The sequence below is a fragment of the Phodopus roborovskii genome, unplaced genomic scaffold, assembly GCF_943737965.1.
Source record: "Phodopus roborovskii unplaced genomic scaffold, PHOROB, whole genome shotgun sequence".
Taxonomy (NCBI): Eukaryota; Metazoa; Chordata; class Mammalia; order Rodentia; family Cricetidae; genus Phodopus; species Phodopus roborovskii.
In genome coordinates, this window is record NW_026126444.1 from 1,609,173 (window position 1) to 1,627,710 (window position 18,538).

Genomic DNA, 18,538 nt, shown 5'->3' on the forward strand with positions numbered 1-18,538 from the left:
ACAATGGACTGAGTCCAGTACTCTGCATAAGGAAAGAGCACATGAAATAAAAATGTAAACCTCCTGCACTGATGCATTTGCTCAGGCTTTCCTCATCACTGACTGGTATGAGGAACATAGGGGCGCTTACCTTTGAAGCCGTGAGAAGCATCATGGTGCCCTTCTCAAGCACAGCCCTCGCCACCGCCATGCTGGCCTTTTTCTTTTCATCTTTCAAATCCTAAAGATGAAACCAAAACACTGGGTAGTCTAAGACCAAATCAGCAACCTGATCTTTTGAAAAGCCATTTACTCCAAGAAAAAAAAAAAAGGTCCAAAAGGCCAGTCACACTGCTCAGTACAGAAAAAAGAGGAGGAGACTACAATGTTTTCTAAACCCCATCACTGTTTTGGTGAAAACAGTCACACCTTTCACCCATGATTTTCCTCTCTGAGGTCACTTACCTGCAGTCCACATGTCTGTGTTACTGTCTGCCTCCTCCCACACCCTCTAAAACAGAAGCTCCATAGGGCAGGCTTCCTTACTGTTAAGTCCTCAATACCTAGAATACTCCAATTCCCAGTAAGTAATGTGAATCTGCTGAGTACGAAGAAAGAGGCTAGCTGATGGCTATTTCCAGCATATTCTGACCAAATTAAGAAAGAAAGGGCTTGAACTCTGGGAACAAATACTAAGAAAGTGAGCCAGACATAGCACTTACCAAAACCCCAGCAGGGAAAATGCCTACTACCTTATATCTGATAAGTTAAACTGAACAGATACTCCTGCCAGGTGAGGTAGTGCATGCCTTAAACCCCAGCACTGGGGAAGCAGAGCAGGAAGATCTCTTTAAATTTGAAGATAACCTGGTCTACACAGTGAGTTCCAAGCCAGCCAGGGTTATTCTTCAGCCAAAGTGCACAAGCTTTAAAAGAGTTGATCACAGTCTTACTGGACCTGGGAGAAATATTCTACAGAACAATTTTATTTGCTTTTTTGATGTGATTTTTTTGAAGCAAGGTCTTGCCATGTAGCACAGGTTACCCTGCAAGTCACTAAACAGCCTAGGTTGGCCTCAAACTAATAGTGATCCTCCTGCCTTAGAATCCCAAGTGCTGGGATTACAGGAGTAAGCCACCATCCTGGCTCCTGGTCAAATTTCTAACCACAGATCAATCTATAACAGTGGAAGTTTCCCAGTTGTGTGGGCAGCAGGAAACAGCCAAGGGAGCTGAGTCACACTACACTTACCCAGGTGATCCAGAAAAGGTTAGAAGATAAACTGTCATAAAAAAATACTTAGGCTAACAGTCTCTATAGGGAAAGAGTGTGGGGAGGGCAGAGGGAAAGGATGATGAGAGAAAAAGAAATGAAACGTAAGTATTAAAGAACAATGGTGGCAGAAAAGAAAATGAGACAAGGTGTTATACAGGTGGCTTTGCAAAGTTTGCATTACACTTATTTGTTGATATTGTATGCAAGCGAGCATGTGTGCTTTATGTCTGTGTGTCTGTATGCCTGTCTGTGTATCTGTGTGTGCTCACAGGAATGCATGGGCTTGTGAATGTCATTACATTCAGGTGGAGGTCAGAAGACAACTTACAGGAGTCAGTTATTTCCTTCCACCATGTGGATCCTGGGGACTGAACTCAAAGCAAGTGCCTTTACCCACCCAGCCACCTTGTCAGCCACCTATACTTCCAGTGTTTTCAGCACAAATATTACTCTCCAGCCTGCCATTTCCCAGGCCAATGCCTGTCTCCCAACTGTGGCTACAACCAGGATAGCTTATGTCTAAAACTGAAAGAGTAGCCTGAGGGAGAATGTACTACAGGTCAGGCCTGCTGGCAAGATGGGTTTATAAGCAAACATCCCAACTGGAAAGAGTCTATTTTGACATGCTGTGGTATTCTACCTCCCCCCACACTTAGAAACATTGGTCTGAATTTGGGAACAAGTCCCAAAGAAAAGACACCAAGGGATGCAGGTTAAGAATGACAGGCTTTAGAAATAGATATAACCAATTTCATCCATTAGCAAAGTGACCTTAGGAAAAAATCCCTTCATCTCAGGTTTGGTTCCCTTATGTATAAAACACTAACAACAACAGTTTGTAGGGATGCTTTTGAATATTAAGTATAATCATGTGTATAGCCAGTGCTATACATAATATAGCCAGTGCAAATAGAACAATGGCATGCATTCTTAATAGCAATCTAGTATAGTAAGTAAACAAATATACAGAAAATATTCTTAAATTATACATTCCAGTTCAATTTGTCTGGAACAGTTCATGAAAGGAAAAGATGGGCTTTCCACACAGCCAGACTGTCCCCAGTGCAGGCATTATTAATTACCATATATGTAAAAAAAAAAAAAAGACACATAAATCCACTACATACCCTGGATTACTTATAAAGAAAGGGTTTTAAGACCAAGATTACAGATTTAGTGACTAAAGGAATCAATTCAAGTGATTCAAAAGGTTGAATTTCCATCCAAAGTAAAAGATATGCATTTATCTGAAGACTTTTCAATGTGCTAAGTACATACATTTTGCCTGTCTCCCGTTAGATGTGCAAACTCCACCATTTCATTTCCAAACTGACTGAATATCTGAACAAACTCCTGAAAGCTGTTTACTTTCTCTAGTCTCTCCATAGTTGCAAGAACCTGCAAAACAGAAAATATTTTATTGTTGGGCAATAAACACAGACTGAAACTTCAGAGATGAACTTAGTGAAGGTAAACAAGAGGGGCTCTAAATTCCATGGGAAAGCTGAGAAAAAAGAATCACAGACACACACAGAGAGAGAGAGAGAGAGAGAGAGAGAGAGAGAGACACCAGAGAAGGGCCTCTAAGACATAAAAGCTGGGTCAATAGACCACTTAGGGCAATGACTTGGTTTTAGGGTAAGGAGGTATGGGTTTATTTATAACTTCAAAGGAAGAAAAAAATTAATAATGACTAAATAGGGCTTAGGGAGTTAAAAGCATCTGCAAGAAAAAGATAGGTGAAAAGCAAAGGGCAGGCCTAACACAGAACCAGGTAAACCTCTGGGATTAGGGACTGCACTGAAGCAAAAAATCCTGAAAACGAAAAGCACACTATGCTGGGTGACCCTGCCTTTCTAGGGGTCTCCTAGGCAGGTCCCTGAGCTTCCCTATTGGATTGGCATGTCTCTACCTACAGGTAGATTCTGTTCTTTGCATGGTCTCTCAGTGTAAGAGGCTGGCCTTAGACTCACTACATATCCCCGGAGTCTGGGCCTGAACTCATGGTGATCCTATTGCCTCAGCCTCTCAAGAGCTGAGACTACAGGCATGAGAGCCACCCCCCCACTCAATCTTACCTTCTAATAATAGTAACTCTTAAAGGGATTTGTGAAGGCTGTGTTAATTGCCTCTGAAGGCAATGCCTGCAGTGACTTATCGGCCTCTGAATAGATCCCATCTTGTGAAGATTCCACCAAGTCTCACATGAAGGCACAGGACCTGCAGACACACGCCCTCTGAGCCTGTCTGAGCATAGCAATAACAGCAGTTCTGCCCATCCTTTGCTTCCTCCCACTTGACTTCATGAATGAGATCTTCCTTGGTGTATTTAGGGGTTTTGGTTGGTTGGTTGTTTTGGTCTTTGACACACAGTCCCTAGCCTAGGCTGACCTCAAACTCCCTATGGATGACTTTAAACTTTTTTCATGTTAAGTATTTATTGGTGTATATGTGTGTATATATGCACATGTGTGAGTAAATGTGTGTGCAGATACACATGTGTACACATAGGTGAAGGACCGAGCTTGACATTGGGTGTGTTCACTAATTCCTCTCCTCTCTATGTACTGAGGCAGGGTCCTAACCTGGAGCTCACCTATTTGGCTAGTCAGGGGCTGAAGAGAAGGCAAGCCAAACAAATTTTCCTTTACAAAGTACCTAGCTTTAGGCATTTTATTATAGCAACAGAAAGTTGAGAAGGTGGCAATAAGAACTAAGAAGGCACTGAGAAGAAAAAAACAAAACAAAAACAGAAACTAGACAGATTGTTGAACCAGGATTAGAAGAACTCCCATTTTAGAAGAAAATGGAAAGGAAGAAATCTACAGATAGAGAAGTAGGATGGGGTTTTAAGAATTCACAGTTGAAAACTAGTTTAGATTGGTCGGGAGCTGCTGTGAGGAAGAGATCAACTGCCAAGAGATTGTGGGCAAAGAGAAGGGAGCAGAGAGAGCATGGACCTACGCACAGGAGAGCCAGCAGAAAATGCTGCTTCCTTGACGTAAGAAAGAGTAAACAAAGTGAAACATATTTTCTGATAGTTTTTTTTTCTAAAATAACTTCTGAATTTTGGCCAGAGCAAGATAGGTTAGAAAAACACAGATATCCTGTGCTTGTTCATTTTTAATGAGGATATGGAGACATTTGGCCTGCTAACCTGCCCAGGCAGCTCAGGAAACACAAGCAGTTCCACAGATAAGGAAGATAGGACACAGAGCGCAGCCTCCATTTCACAAAGACAGGAAAATCTTCCTTTTGTTTGTCACTCTCTCCGATTTCTTTTTCTCTTTAAACTTTCACTTTTTGGTTTGCTAGACATTCCTGGGGGATGGGAGAAGGGGTTAACAGGGCCACCCTCAGATCTGCTGAGAGGAGACACTCCTCTGTGGCTAACTTGATCACCTCCACCTCACTTGGAGGTGCTTGGCCACTGTCTTCGGGAGCTCGTCCATTCTTTAGAGATATTTAAGGACTCTATATACAGAACTTTGTAGCTGTGGACAAGGTCTCAAGTAGCCCAGGCTGGTCTCAAACTTCTATGTAGCTGAGGCTGGCCTTGACCTCCTGATCATCCGGCCTCCATTTCCCGAGTGCTGTGATTACAGGATTGGAACATGCTTGGTGCATGCTAGCCAAGCACTCTACCTACCGGGCTACAGCCAGAGCCCAGTGATTTACATTTGTCTTTAGCTAATAAAAAGTTACTCTCTGATTTGGGATTCAGGATATGTGTTAACTAGGTCTCGACTGCAAACAAGATCAGTTTAGCTTTTCTTCCCCAAACTGCATACATTTAAGCCTTTCGGCAGTAAGTCTCAACAAGATTTTTGTTGTGTTGTTATTGTTAAATGAGAAACATTATTTGCATTTAAAATTTTAAGCCAGGGACTTAGTGGTTAAGAACACTGACTATTCTTCCAGAGAATTCAGGTTCAATTCCCAGCACCCTCATGGCAACTCATAACCATCTGTAAGTCCAGTTTCAGGAGATATGACACTCCGTTCTGGCCTCTGTGAACACCAGGCATGAACATGATCCACAGACATAGACACAGGCAAACAATCACATACATAAAACACTTATATTGTTTTTAAAAATAGAAATGAATAAAAGTTTAGGCTTAGTAAATTGGAGATGGTAGTTGTAGGAAAGGCACTATTTTAAATTCTGGACAATGGGTCTACAAATAAATAAATTAATAAGCAGAGCCAAATTATCTGGATTTTACCTTAGCAAGGCTTTTGAGTCACCCTAAGACACAAACATGGCCACAAGTGAATACCTTGTTTCTTGATGTCACTATCTGCTTGATGACTACTCGGTCTGCCAGCAGCAACACCTTTGTCACTGAGGAGAGCAGCAGCCTGGCGGCCTGCACAACTCCTGTTTTGTCTGTCAAAATGGTGGTCTGGCCATCCAATTCCACATGATTGGATTTGGTCACATCCGTGAGTGCTGCAATCGTCTCTCCTAGCAAGAAAAGGGGATATTATGTTGGAAATAAACACTTAAACAAACAGACAGAATTTTCTCTCATCTTGACTACAGTATGCATGGGAACTTCAGGCACAAGAAATGCTCAGGTGGCTCCTATGATGCTTTCTAGCAAAACAAACAACAACAGTGCACTCTTAGAACCGTGACAAACTTTGACCTGGTCAGAAAAATACAATTTGTCTTCCTAGTAGTTTGACCAACCACACAATCTAAAAGCTGCCTCTGTATAAGACAAAAGAAAAGTCCCAGAAGTCAAGAACCAAACATCTAACTCAGGAACACTGAGCACAACACAGGTGCCCAGGCATAAATGAGGCCCCCAGAGAGAGCTGAGGAAGGAGGGGGTGCTGTCAGTCATCACTGTCTAAAGAAGCTTGGGTTTGGAGGGACATCAGAGCACAACAGACAGACAAGGCTTTAGGTTAAGGGTTAACGTCTTAAAAAGGCAGAGGTGGGGCTGGATTAATGAACAATAGATACATAAGAAATCTATTTGTTGCTCTGCCTTGAGACAGGTTAGGGTAAGTAGACCAAGTAAGACTCTTAACCTTGAGAGTTCAAACCCTGGCTGAACTTCAAGTTTGTAATTGCTGACAGATACTTGTTTTTGTGTAGTTCTGTTTTGTTTTAAGACAGGGCCCTCACCACTGAGTAGCCAAGTTTCATGGCTGATCTGAAACTTGCTGAGTAGACCAGACTGGCCACAAACTCACAGCCTCCATGTGCTAGGATTCAAAGCGTGTATCACCATGCCCAGTAATTTTTTTTAAAGACTGTTATATTTATTTTTGTTTTTTATGTGTAAGGATATTTTGCCTGTATATATATATACATCTGTATACTACATCAGATCCACTGAAACTGCAGTTACTGACGGTTGTGAACCATCATGTGGGTGCCAGGAACAACTGAGGCATCTCTTCAGCCTCAGACACATTTATTTTGGTGCCCAGGGAAGAAAGACCATTCTAGGATACAAATTTCCAACCCTCTAGAAAAATTCTTTCCTCTAATTGCCATCAAGCTAATTGTTAAAACTATACAAATATTTGCTCTCCTAAAAGATGAAGGCAAGCTTTGTGTAATGGTTTGAATGAGAGTGGCCCGTGGTCTCCGGCATTAGGTCCCCAGTTGGTTATGGCACTGTTTGGGGGGTTTAGAAAATGTGGCCTTGTTGGGGGAATTGTGTCATGATAGGTGGTCTTTGAGAGTTAAAGCCATTACTAGTTAGTTCATTCTCTCTGGTTTCCATGTGCAAGGCAGTTTCCTGCTCCTGACACCCTGGCTTTACTCCAGCGCCATGGACTAGATGTAACTAACCCTCTATTCTTTATTCTATCAGTTGCCCTTGTGTGTCAGTTAGGTTTCTGCTATGAAGAGACACCATGACCATGGTAAGTCTTTTACAGAAAACATTTAACTGAGGTAGGTTGCTGCTTACAGCTTCAGAGGTTCAATCTATTACCATTATGATGGGGAGTATGACAGCAGACATGGTGCTGAAGCTGACAGTCCTACATCTTACAGATGACAGGAAGTCAACTGAGTTCTGGGCGGTATCCTGAGTATGGGAAACCTCAAAGTCCACCCCCAGAGTAACACATTCCTCTAACAAGGACTTACTCACTCCAAAAAAAAAAACACATCTCCTAATAGTGCCATTCCCTAAGAGATTATGGGAGCCAATTACATTTAGCTACCACACATTGATAATGTTTTATCACAGCAGTAGAAAAGTAATTAATACAATGTGATTCTCAAAAACTCCTTACTGCTACAATTAATAAGATTTTAAAAATAATTTTGTTTAAGATAAATTTGGGGTCCTGAAAATATGTATGTCTGATGACTAAGTTTCTCACAGAAGGTCTTCTATTATTAATTTTATTAAATACATTCAATGATGTCTTGGCTGGTAACAAAAAAAAAATCTTACCAAAAAAATATTAGAATCTTTATGACCAAATCACGGGATACAAAACAGTTAATATTTAGAATGGGCAGTTGCTGGGAAAACATAGAACAGACTGGAAAAGGTGACTTAAAGCAGGGCAGCTGTTAATGCAGGGGCGAGGACTTCACAAATAGTAGCCAGAAGACATAAAGAAAGTGATTTAGGAGGCAGTGAGGAAAGAAAATATAAACCTAGTAGCTGACCAGTGATGAAAGAAAAAAGAGAGAGAGAGAAAGAAAGGAAGAAAGAAAGAAAGGAAGGAAGGAAGAAAGAAAGATAGAAAGGAAAGGAGGAAAAACAAAATCATTTACAGACAGTCAGAAAAACTCAGGAAGGAAATGATAAATTTAATTTCAGACAGCAGCAGGTAAGCATAAAACACAGGTCACTAAATATAGATAACTAACTGATGCTTTACTGATCAATAAAAGTTTATGGTAGTCAGCCTCCAAAAGCTCTACCTGCTGGTACCCATGTCTATCAAGTGTCCTCTACCATACTGTCCTCAGACTGCTGGGCAGAAGAGGAGGCATGCCACTTCTGAAATTAAGCAATCAAATCCTCTCAGGTCAAGCCAGTGAGATGGCTGGGGGCAATAGCACTTGCCATGAAAGTCTGATGCCCTGACTTTACTCTCTCAAACCATTTTAAAAAAACTGACTCCCAAGTGTTATCCTCTAACTGCTACACATGCACTGTGGAATGTACATTGGTGGTGGATGTCCTTCCATATATATGTTTCTCTTATTAGTTGATGAATAAAACACTGTTTGGCCTATAGCCAGTAGAGGCAGGAAGATAGGCAGGGCTAGGAGATGAGGAGAATTCTGGGAAAGGTAGGCAGAGAGGGATGTTATGAGGAGACCGGAAGGATAAAACATGACAGGCATTCTCATGTGGAAATACATAGATTAATAGAAATGGGTTAATAATTAAGATATAGCTAGCCAATAAGAAGCCCTAGTCATTGGTCAACAGTTTAATAATACAGTGTCTTTGTGTGCTTATTTGGGGCAAAGCTGCCATGAGACATGGCGGGACAAGAAAACCTCCAGCAACAGTACATGGCCACAGACACAGACACACAGACACACAGACACACACACACACACACACACACAGACACACACACACACACACACACACACACACACACACACACACACACACTATGAGTTTTTAAAAACTTGTACCAGGTTACAGGCAGCCTTACTACAAAAATATCCACATGATGACCAACAGTCAACCAGAAAGTGAAGCCTGCCAGCAACATTGGGAGCTCACAAAACACATCTCCAGCACAGTGAAGCCTGCAGATAACTAAGGCCCAGCAGACATCTCCACCCAACATTAGATGTGCTGACCCAGGATGGTCCAGGGAAGCCACTCCTGACTCAGTCTGAGACATGGCTGCATAGAAGGCAACTTGCTTGCTGCACAGCAATGGAAATTGTTGTGTCACCAAATTTTTATGGCAAAATCTGCAGAGGACAAATGTGCTCAGAACTAACCTTTATTGTGGTGGAAGGAGCAGAGGAAATGGCTGAGTTTGTGTTCTAGCAGCAATAGCTGAAAGAAAAGATGTTTTCTTTGTTCCTCTGGAAAATGACCATTTTCCTATCACTTCCAGCCACCAAAGGCACTGCATAAGAGCCTGTTTAACCATTCTTTTCTCTGACTGAGCCCTGGACATTCACCAAATCAGTAAGTGGGGAGTAACCCTTGGTCCACTATAGAACAGGGCCGAGTATCCCCTTCCCATTGAAGCTCTTCCAAGTTTAGACTAGAAGGAATTCCCAACAAAGGCACAGAGTGTACAGTTCCACGGCTGTCATTTCTAATTTATTATAAGCAATGAGCTAGTATAGTCACTTAGAGTGAAAACTCCAAGAAATTCTAACAAAACTATTTACTGAACAACCATATAAAATATAGATCTTGACATGTAGTCAAGTCAAAGTAAAAACAATGCAGTAACTCAAATGAGAGACAAAACAAAATGCAATAATTAGGACATGAAAATTTGTTGAACACTTATTTGTGCCAAATGCATACACGCATCATGTAACAACCCTTCTACAAATATGAATACCCCCATTTTTCCACGGGAACACTGAGGCTCTGCCTAGTTGGAGGAGGTGGACTGGAATGTAAGCAATTTAACTCTAAGCTCCATCCAAGTCATAATCACTGCTTCTTCGTATTTTTGCACTGAAGGGTACACAAACTGCCCAGGAGAAAAGGACTACCGAGGGCTGACTAAGCCAGAAAGTTCCCAGTCTGTCTGGAGGGTAAAGCTTTCTTATTATGTAACTTCAGGAGTCCCACAGGTGCGAAGAGGGGCACTTCTGTCAGCTTAAAAGAGATGGTGTGTGAAGCTCATGCCACCAGGAGGGACCTGCCTGGTCCTTGGCTGAGGCTGTCAGCTCACACTGAGAACAGGGTGACAAAGCTAAGACAGTACAAGACCTCACACTGCTCATTCCCTGTAAGGCCCACCCCTGTCCCTCTTGCTTATCAGGAACACCCGGAGAACACCTTTCTGCTTTCTCTGCATTGTCTACTGTACTCTGTAATGTGCTGTCTACGTGCCCACGGAATAATGCCGTGCCAGGAAAATAGGACTCTCCTCTTACAAACTGCTTTGTTTCCTCTCGGCAAACAATGAGGATTATAGAGCCCTCTGTTTCTCACATTTTTGTCTTGTTTTCCAGGAAGTACTAAGATAAATTTCATGCTTAATTAAATATTCATCTTTGCCAAAAAGTCTGGTGAGTTTTTTTTTTTTCTCTCTTATTTTAATAGAATCATTTACCATGTCTTTTATTATAACACAATTCAAACCTTTTTTTTATAATGGGAAAAATAGAAACAACATATAGGGTAAGACCTTCTCCTCTGCCTTTCGCATAAAGCTGTTCCCTAAATCAACAAACGTCTAGAAGCCTGAGAGTCTAGCCTGAGTCCTTCTGTCCTTTAGTTAACATCCTCATTCTACTGTTCACCACCAAGTGCACTGTGCATTCTTCCTGCTCTTGCAACTGCATCACACTGCCTGTTAGGCTGGTTCTATGTAAATGCTTCCTCTGAAATCTCTCTACCTTCCTTTGTAACCCTCTCTCAACTTCTCTTCTGCATATTGCCCACCTCAGCTGCTAATGGCCAGCATGACATGCCACTACTCTAACCAGTGAATGAATCCTATGTTTCAGGCTTAGAACTGGAGTCAGGAGAGGCCCAACATTACTAAAAGCCAACTTAGTTCATTAATGTTCTTGGATATCTTAACTCAAAGCAAAACTATTTTGTCAGGGATGTAGCTTGGTGATAACTTGATTAGCATAAGAACAGCCCAGAGTTCAATCCCCAGCACTGTAGAAAACAAATTCTTAAGTTATATTGGGTGTAGGCACACACACCTGCAATTCTAAGACTTGGGATCCAGAGGCAGGTAAAGGTTAAGGTAAACCTTCAAGGTGAAGACCAACCTGGTTTATACCATGAGCTCCAGTACAACTGGATACACAGTGAGACTGCCTCAAAATGAATGGTAAGGATCTGCCATAATATCCAGAGCAACAAGATTGGTATAAACAGCCTTTAAAATAAGTATTCACAGGTGGACATGGCGACTTGGAAGACTAGGGCAGGACTACTATTATGTTGGAGGAGAGTCTGGCCTATGTAGTAAAATCTGCCTCATACGTGTGATAGTCTGAATGTAGCTGCCCCCATAATCTCATAGGGAGTGGCATTATTAGGAAGTGTGGCTTTGCTGGAGTGGGTGTGGTCTTGTTGGAGGAAGTGTGTCACTGTGGGGGTGGGCTTTGAGGTTTTCCTATGCTCAGGATACTGCAGAGTGCCTGCAAGATGTAGGACTCTCAGCTCCCCTCTAGCACCATGTCTGCTGCACACTGTCATGCTCCTGTCATGATGATAATGGACTGAACCTCTGAAACTGTAAGTGAGCCACCCCAATTAAATGTTTCCTTTAGAAGAGCTGCTGTGGTCATGGTATCTCTTCACAGCAATAGAAAACCCTAACTAAGACAGTATGGTGGCACATGGCTTTAATTCCAGCACTTGGGAGGCAGAGGTGGAGGCAGCTGGACCTCTATGAGTTCAAAGCCAGCCTGGTCTACATAAAAAGTTCCAGGTAAGCAAGGTTTACATAATAAGACCTTGTCTCCTAAAAAAAAAAAGCAGCAAATAAACAAACAAAAGGTAGATAAACATTCACATACCTGCTTGTTTAGCCTCAATGCAGGCAATATTAATTTCTTCTTTCAAATCCCAGTTTTCATTGGCTATAGCTTCCCCTACTTTAACAAATCTTCCAACTGCCAAGTTGACAGCTTGTCCCACACGCTGAATTGCTTGCAGAGTTTTATCAGACTTTTTAGTATTATCTTTATGGTTGATAAGTGTGGTGATCTAAAAGTTTAAAAAAAAAAATCGAAGCAACTTTTAAAACTTTTATCTCAATTCTTTAAAAAAAAAAAAAAAGATATCACAAAGGTCAAAAAAATTAAACCCAGCATATCAGACTAACCCCAAGAGACTAAATCAATAGCTTTAGATATTGTAACCCAAGGGCCAACCAGAAAAGCATCTTGCATCATTTCTCAGGACAATGCTTCTATTAATTGTGAGTTCACCTGAGGGCGGTTATCTGGGACATACAGTTCCAGATGCTCTCCAGATCGTCCAACAAATCTTAAAGGATAAGAAGAGGAGGGACAAATCACAGGTTCAGAGCACTCACACAAGCTCCCCCTGCTCCACCCAGGCGCCGCTCACTGGGTAAATGAGTACACAAAGTAGAACTTGTGCACTGGAGGTGTAGTTTAGTGGCAGAGCACTTGTCTAGCACGTGGGGGTCCTTAGTTCAATCCCCAGCACTACAAAATGATATTTTAGCCACATGTCTACTGAACTCAGCAGTAACAGCTTTAGCATGACCAGTGTAATCTACTGTTTTAACCTAGTTTTGTTATTTCAGCAGCCCCAAAGTACACAGAATACCAAGAGTTTTATCTTTTGCCTTTTAAACACTGAAATAAAAATATAAAAGATCATTTAAACAAATGAAAATCTTTAAAGTATCTTAGAAAACTAATGTGTAGGCCAGGCAGAGGTGGTGCATGCATTTAATCCCAGCACTCAGGAGGCAGAGGCGGGCTGATCTCTGTGAGTTCCAGGTCAGCCAGAGCTGTTTCACAGAGAAATCCTGCCTTGAAAAGAAAAAAAGAAAAAAAGAAAAAAATCTAACATGTACAGTACTCACATTTGAAATATTTACTAAAAATTGCTAGATGAAAAACAGATACTAACTAGTAAATGTATACTGAGTTTCACTTTCAAATAATTTGTATGGAATGATAACAAAGACACAAACAAAACACTGGAGAGATGGCTCAGATGTTAAGAGCACTGTCTGCTCTTCCAAAGGACAGTGACTCAGTTCCTAGCACCCACATGGCAGCTCACAACTATCTGTAACTCCAGTCCCAGGGAATCCAATGCTCTCTTCTAGACTCTTCAGGTACCAGTTCACAAACAGTTCTCAAACATACATGTAAGAAAATATCTACATACATAAAATAAAACTTAAATTTTAAGAAGACTCAAAACAGAATATAAGAAGAAAGTATTCTGTGCCAAGCACTTTTTCAATTAAGATATTAACAGCTTAGAATTAATAGAAATGTCTAAATTTGAATCTTGGGATAGCCATCACGCTTAGGGATGAGAGAAGTGTTACAGAGAAATGTATTGAATGCCATTAAATTTCTTTTATTTTTGTGAATGTGCTCATGTGTTCATATGTGCACACATGTGTGTATGTGTGTATGTTTCAGAGGTTGATTTTGGATGTCTTCCTCAATGGCTCTCCACCTTATTTTTTAAGACAGAGTCTTTCAGTGAACCTAGAGAATTCTTCAACTGGAACAGCTGGCCCGTGAACTCTAAGGATCCTACTGTCTCCATCCTCTTAGAAAGCAGTGGGGTCTGAATGTGTGCCACTACATCCAAGTTGTAACTGGGTGCTGGGATCCAAGCCCAGGCCCTTATGCTGGTGGTGCGGGTACTTTACCCACCAAGTTATCTCTCCAGAACCCTGCCACTAAATATTTTAATCTAATTGTTTTCCAACAAATGTTTAATACCGCCGGGCATTGGTGGCTCACACCTTTAATGCCAGCACTCGTGAGGCAGAGGCAGGGGGATCTCTGTGAGTTCAAGACCAGCCTGGTCTACAAGAGCTAGTTCCAGGACAGTTCCCAAAGCCACAGAGAAACCCTGTCTCAAAAATCAAAACAAACAAACAAACAAAAAAATGTTTAATACCTATTATTAGATGCCAAGTCTTTAGGACATGTGGTGGTTTGAGTGAGGATGCCCCCCCCCCCCGTAGGCTCATGTATTTGCATGCTTAGCCCCAGTTGATGAACTGTTTGAAAGGATTAGGAAGGTGGCCTATACTGGGGAGGTAAGTGTCTGGGGGTAAGCTTTGAGGTTTCAAAAATCCATGTGAGGCCCAATGTCTCTCTTTCTGCTTGTTGCCTGTGGATCAGGATGTAAAGCTCTCAGCTACTGCTTCAGAACATGTCAGTCTGTTTCCTGCCATAATGATAATGGACTAACATTCTAACACTGCAAGCAAGCCCTAACTAATTGTTTTCCGTTATAAAAGTGACCTGGTCCTGGTCACAGTATCTCCTCACTGCAATAAAACAATGACTAAGACAGGATGCATGAGTGACTGAGACATACAGTCCTACCTCCAACATTTTCAGAACAGTAGAATAACAATTCGATCACACAATATATTTCCTAGGTGAAGTAAATTCTAAGCTACAAGGAAACATCAATGAATGATAAAGAAAAGGTCCCTGCTACATTCAAATGGAGAAATACAGTAATCCTGTAAATAGATCATTTTAATGTGTGTGCTATGCAAAATGTAATGAATGATATGATATTGTACCCATAAAGTCACCTGAGATTAGCTGCTCTTTCTTCTCTGAGGAAGTTAAGTGTTTTCAGCCTGAGATAAAATTAATAGTGGCAAACTGACTGCACCAGGGATAATGTATTTCAAAGAACAGAAACCGAGGGGTAAGAGGCTTTGGGGACGAGCCTGTCCTGTCAAGGGATAGAGTAAGGGCAGAACTGGTTAAAGCATCAAGCAAAGGAGCAAGCATGAACCAGCACCCTGTGATGAATGGCCAGGAGCTGGCCATGTAAGGCTGGCAACTGGAGCAAAGAATTCATGTTTTGAGCGGGTGTGGTGGCACATGTCTGCAATTCCAGGGAGGTTAAGGCGGGAGAGTTGTGAGCTGGAGGCCATTTAGAGCTACTGAATGGCATCCTGTTTCAAAAAAAAAAAAGTTTTGTTCTATGCATTACTTGGAGCCCCAGAAAGGTTTTTTACATGGGAATGTGGTATAATCTCTGGTGATTTCAAAACATATCCACAAACTCCTTTAGACCTATCCTTCAAGGAAGAAGCTCTGTTTCTCTCCCAAGTATAAACTCAGTGTGTGTGTGTGTGTGTGTGTGTGTGTGTGTCTGATGTCTCTTTCTGTCTCTCTTTCTCTCTCTCTCCTCTTTCTCTCTGGGATCACAGGGACAGAAAACTCACTGCCCCATCACAGCTGCCACAGCTGCAGTCATCTGAGAGACTACAAGGTGAGGACTTGCTACCACAGCCAACAGCTGTAGCAGAACAGAGGCTTTCCGCCAGTCAGACGGGTGAACAGCAGACTCTCAGGCCAGTTTAACTGCCACAGGCCCAGCCAAACACCTTTACTTCAGTTTTGTGATGGCCCTTGGTCCAGAATCATCAGGTAAAGTACTACAGAATTCTTTCTTAACTCACAGGAATTAGGACAAATGCTTGTTGGTTTAAGGCAGTAAGTTTGGGATAATTTGCTAGGCATGAATGGGAGATGTCCTCCACAGGCTTAGGTGACACCTTGAACACTGATCCCTATCTGGTAGCACTTGAGAAGGAACTTTGCAGAGGAAGGCTTGTCACTGGGAGTAGGCACTAAGGTGTTTGCTTGTGTGTCTGAGGCAGGTTCTCACTCTGTAGCACTGGATAGTATTGAACTTGCAGAGATCTGCCTAGGATTAAAGGCATGCACCACCACACCAGGCTGGCATTGGGATTTTATGCCCTGATCTCACTTCCTGCTCTCTTTACTTTGGGACTGCCGCTGCAATGTGACATCATTCTCCTCTTGCCATGCCTTCCTTGCCATGATGGGCTATATTCTTTCTGGAACTGTAAGCTAAAATAAACCCGTTCTCCCTTGAGTTGCTTTAATCAGGGTGGTTAAGTACAGCAATAGAAAACTAATGAAGGTTGCTGGGCAGTGGAGGTGCACGCCTTTAATCCCAGCACTCAGAAGGAAGAGGCAGGTGGATCTCTGAGAGTTCAAGGCCAGCCTGATCTACAGAGCTAGTTCCAAGACAGCTAAAGCTGTTACACAGGAAAACCTTGTCTCAAAAAAAAAAAAAAAAAAAAAAAAAAAAAAAGAAAGAAAGAAAGAAAGAAAGAAAGAAAGAAAACTAATGAAGGCATTGTTCTTTTTGTTGTTTGTTTTCAGGACAGCCGTTCCCTGTGTAGCCCTGGCTGTCCTGGAACTCACTCTGATGATCAGGCTGGCCTCAACTTAAAGATCCATCTGCCTCTGCTTCCCCAGTGCTGGAATTAAAGGTGTGTGCCACCATCACCCAGTTTGAAGGCATTGTTCTTTATCAATAGATAGGTAATAGAGATTTTGGTACCCAGATCTGGAGAGATGCTATAACAAAACCCAAAATTTGAGAGTAACTTTGAAATTAGGCTGTGTTTGAGTGACTTTAAGGGATGACTTTGGGGGAGCTCTCTTAGTCAGTTTGGACAGCCTAAACAAATACCTTCAGCTGGTCCTATATGAACTCACTGCTTACAGTCCTACAGAGCTCAGGTTCAGGCCTCCATTAACTTAGAGTCTGGTGAGGGGCAGGTCTTCATGGCTCTTCACTTGGTGGATCAAGCCAACAAGTTCCCTTAGGCCTCACCCTAAAGCATTAGTCTCAGTCACAACTTTATGGCTTCCAAAAGACTTCATATGCTACTAAAATTACTGTGGGCATTAAGTTCCAATATAAGGATTTTGAGAGGAAACCAACATTCAGATCACAACAAAAGTGTAAGCAAAAGCTTATTTAAAAAAAAAAAAAAAAGTGGGAACAGGACTGAGGAGATGTCTAGTAGGTGAATGGTTTGAGGACCTGAGTTTACATCCCCAGAACTCATGCAAAGCCTGGTGCAACAGTAAGGACATCCACACTCCCAAAACTGTTATGGGAGATGGGAAGTAGAGACACAGAAACCCTAGCCTGCCCACACAAGGGCAAACAATAAGAAACCCTGTCTCAAACAAGATGAAAGGGTGAAACAGACATCCAAGCCTATCCTTTGACCTACACACACACACACACACACACACACACACAGAGAGAGAGAGAGAGAGAGAGAGAGAGTTTTTGGCTTTTTAAAAGAAGGTTAAAAAACAAAAACAAAAAACCTCACTTGAAATTAGAGGGAAAGGGACCTTATTAGGTAGCAGCAGAAAATCATCCTTAATAACAGAGAAAGCAAAAACCATCCCTCAAGAATTAGGTGGTCTAGCTACGGTGATTTGAAGGGACTTAAAGGGGTTAATGGTTGCAGTAAAATATAAGAGAACAGAGAGAAGTTAAATAAAACTCAGTTAAACAAGATCAAGCCAGAACTTGCTGCTTTTGAAAATTCTTAGCCAGATGGCACACCATGATAAAATTATAAATGGCTGACAGGCAAAAGTGAAATCTAAAGACAACCCTAAGGGAGTGACTATAAAATCTTACAGTCAGCCTTGGGAGCTTAGGCACTGGCCCTCCAGAGGTCCCAAAAGGATCAAAGGCAGAAAAAAAGCTGACCTCTGCACAACTCACAGCCATGGCTTCAGTCGAAAACACTGAGTGCAGCATAACTCAAAGGACAACAAACAAAATTAATTACACTGGCAGAAATATGACCAGCTTGGACTTTAAAAAAAGGGGGGGGGGAGGATCAATATGAAATGAAGGATTTCCTACTCCCAATGAGAAAACTAGCTATAAACAAAAATCGACTGACTGAGAAGGCAATGCCAAGATATTAAGACAATTCCTGGCAGTTGAGTTTTAATTAAGCAACTGCCAACCTGGATCTAGGTGCATGTTAGGAAGCTATAAACCAGGGTTCTTTCTTTCCTTGTTTTTTAGCGCTTCCTTTTTTCCTGTAGCTAGAAAGAGTTACACTTAGGAAAAGGCTATCTTTAAAAAACTCATCTAGACCAGATTTCCAAGTCAACCTTCTGTGTTCAGCTGATGCTTTCAGGAGAGGCTGTCGGCAGGTGGAGGAAGGTAAACAATTTACCACAGAAGTTAGAGATCCCAAGTTCTTTGCTATTGCTGCCTGCAAGAGGCAAAGTCTCCACCCCCTCTCCTTGAGGGCAAGCAGATTTTAGTTACTTCCAGCAGAATGGAGTAGCAGATGTAGCTCAAGAATTAGAGAGCTGACCTAGCATGCACTAAGCCCTGGGTTCAATTCCCAGCACCACTCACCAGCACTGTGACAAACAGGCCTGTAATCCCAGCACTCCAGAGTTAGTATTCAGGCACCTGTACTGGCCTGTCCTTGGGGTTCTGACAGGATATGTCCTCAGCTGCAGCCACTAAGAGCACCACCTGTGTATATTCACTGTGTTCCTTTTTAAAAAGGTCCTGCCCACCTCCCATCTCGCTCTCT

At 42.0% G+C, this 18,538-nt stretch overlaps 1 protein-coding gene across 1 annotated transcript in view; it reads right to left on the bottom strand.

Annotated features, from left to right (window-relative positions):
* The window catches only part of Ctnnal1 (catenin alpha like 1), a 57,081-nt gene that overhangs the window by 27,925 nt on the left and 10,618 nt on the right, over window positions 1-18,538 (bottom strand). The window contains exons 2-5 of the mRNA XM_051187832.1: window positions 11,952-12,141; window positions 5,539-5,726; window positions 2,534-2,653; window positions 131-220 (exon numbers count right to left, since the gene is read on the bottom strand). Of these exons, the coding sequence (XP_051043789.1) occupies window positions 131-220; window positions 2,534-2,653; window positions 5,539-5,726; window positions 11,952-12,141 (588 nt within the window). The remainder of the gene's footprint in view (window positions 1-130; window positions 221-2,533; window positions 2,654-5,538; window positions 5,727-11,951; window positions 12,142-18,538) is intronic.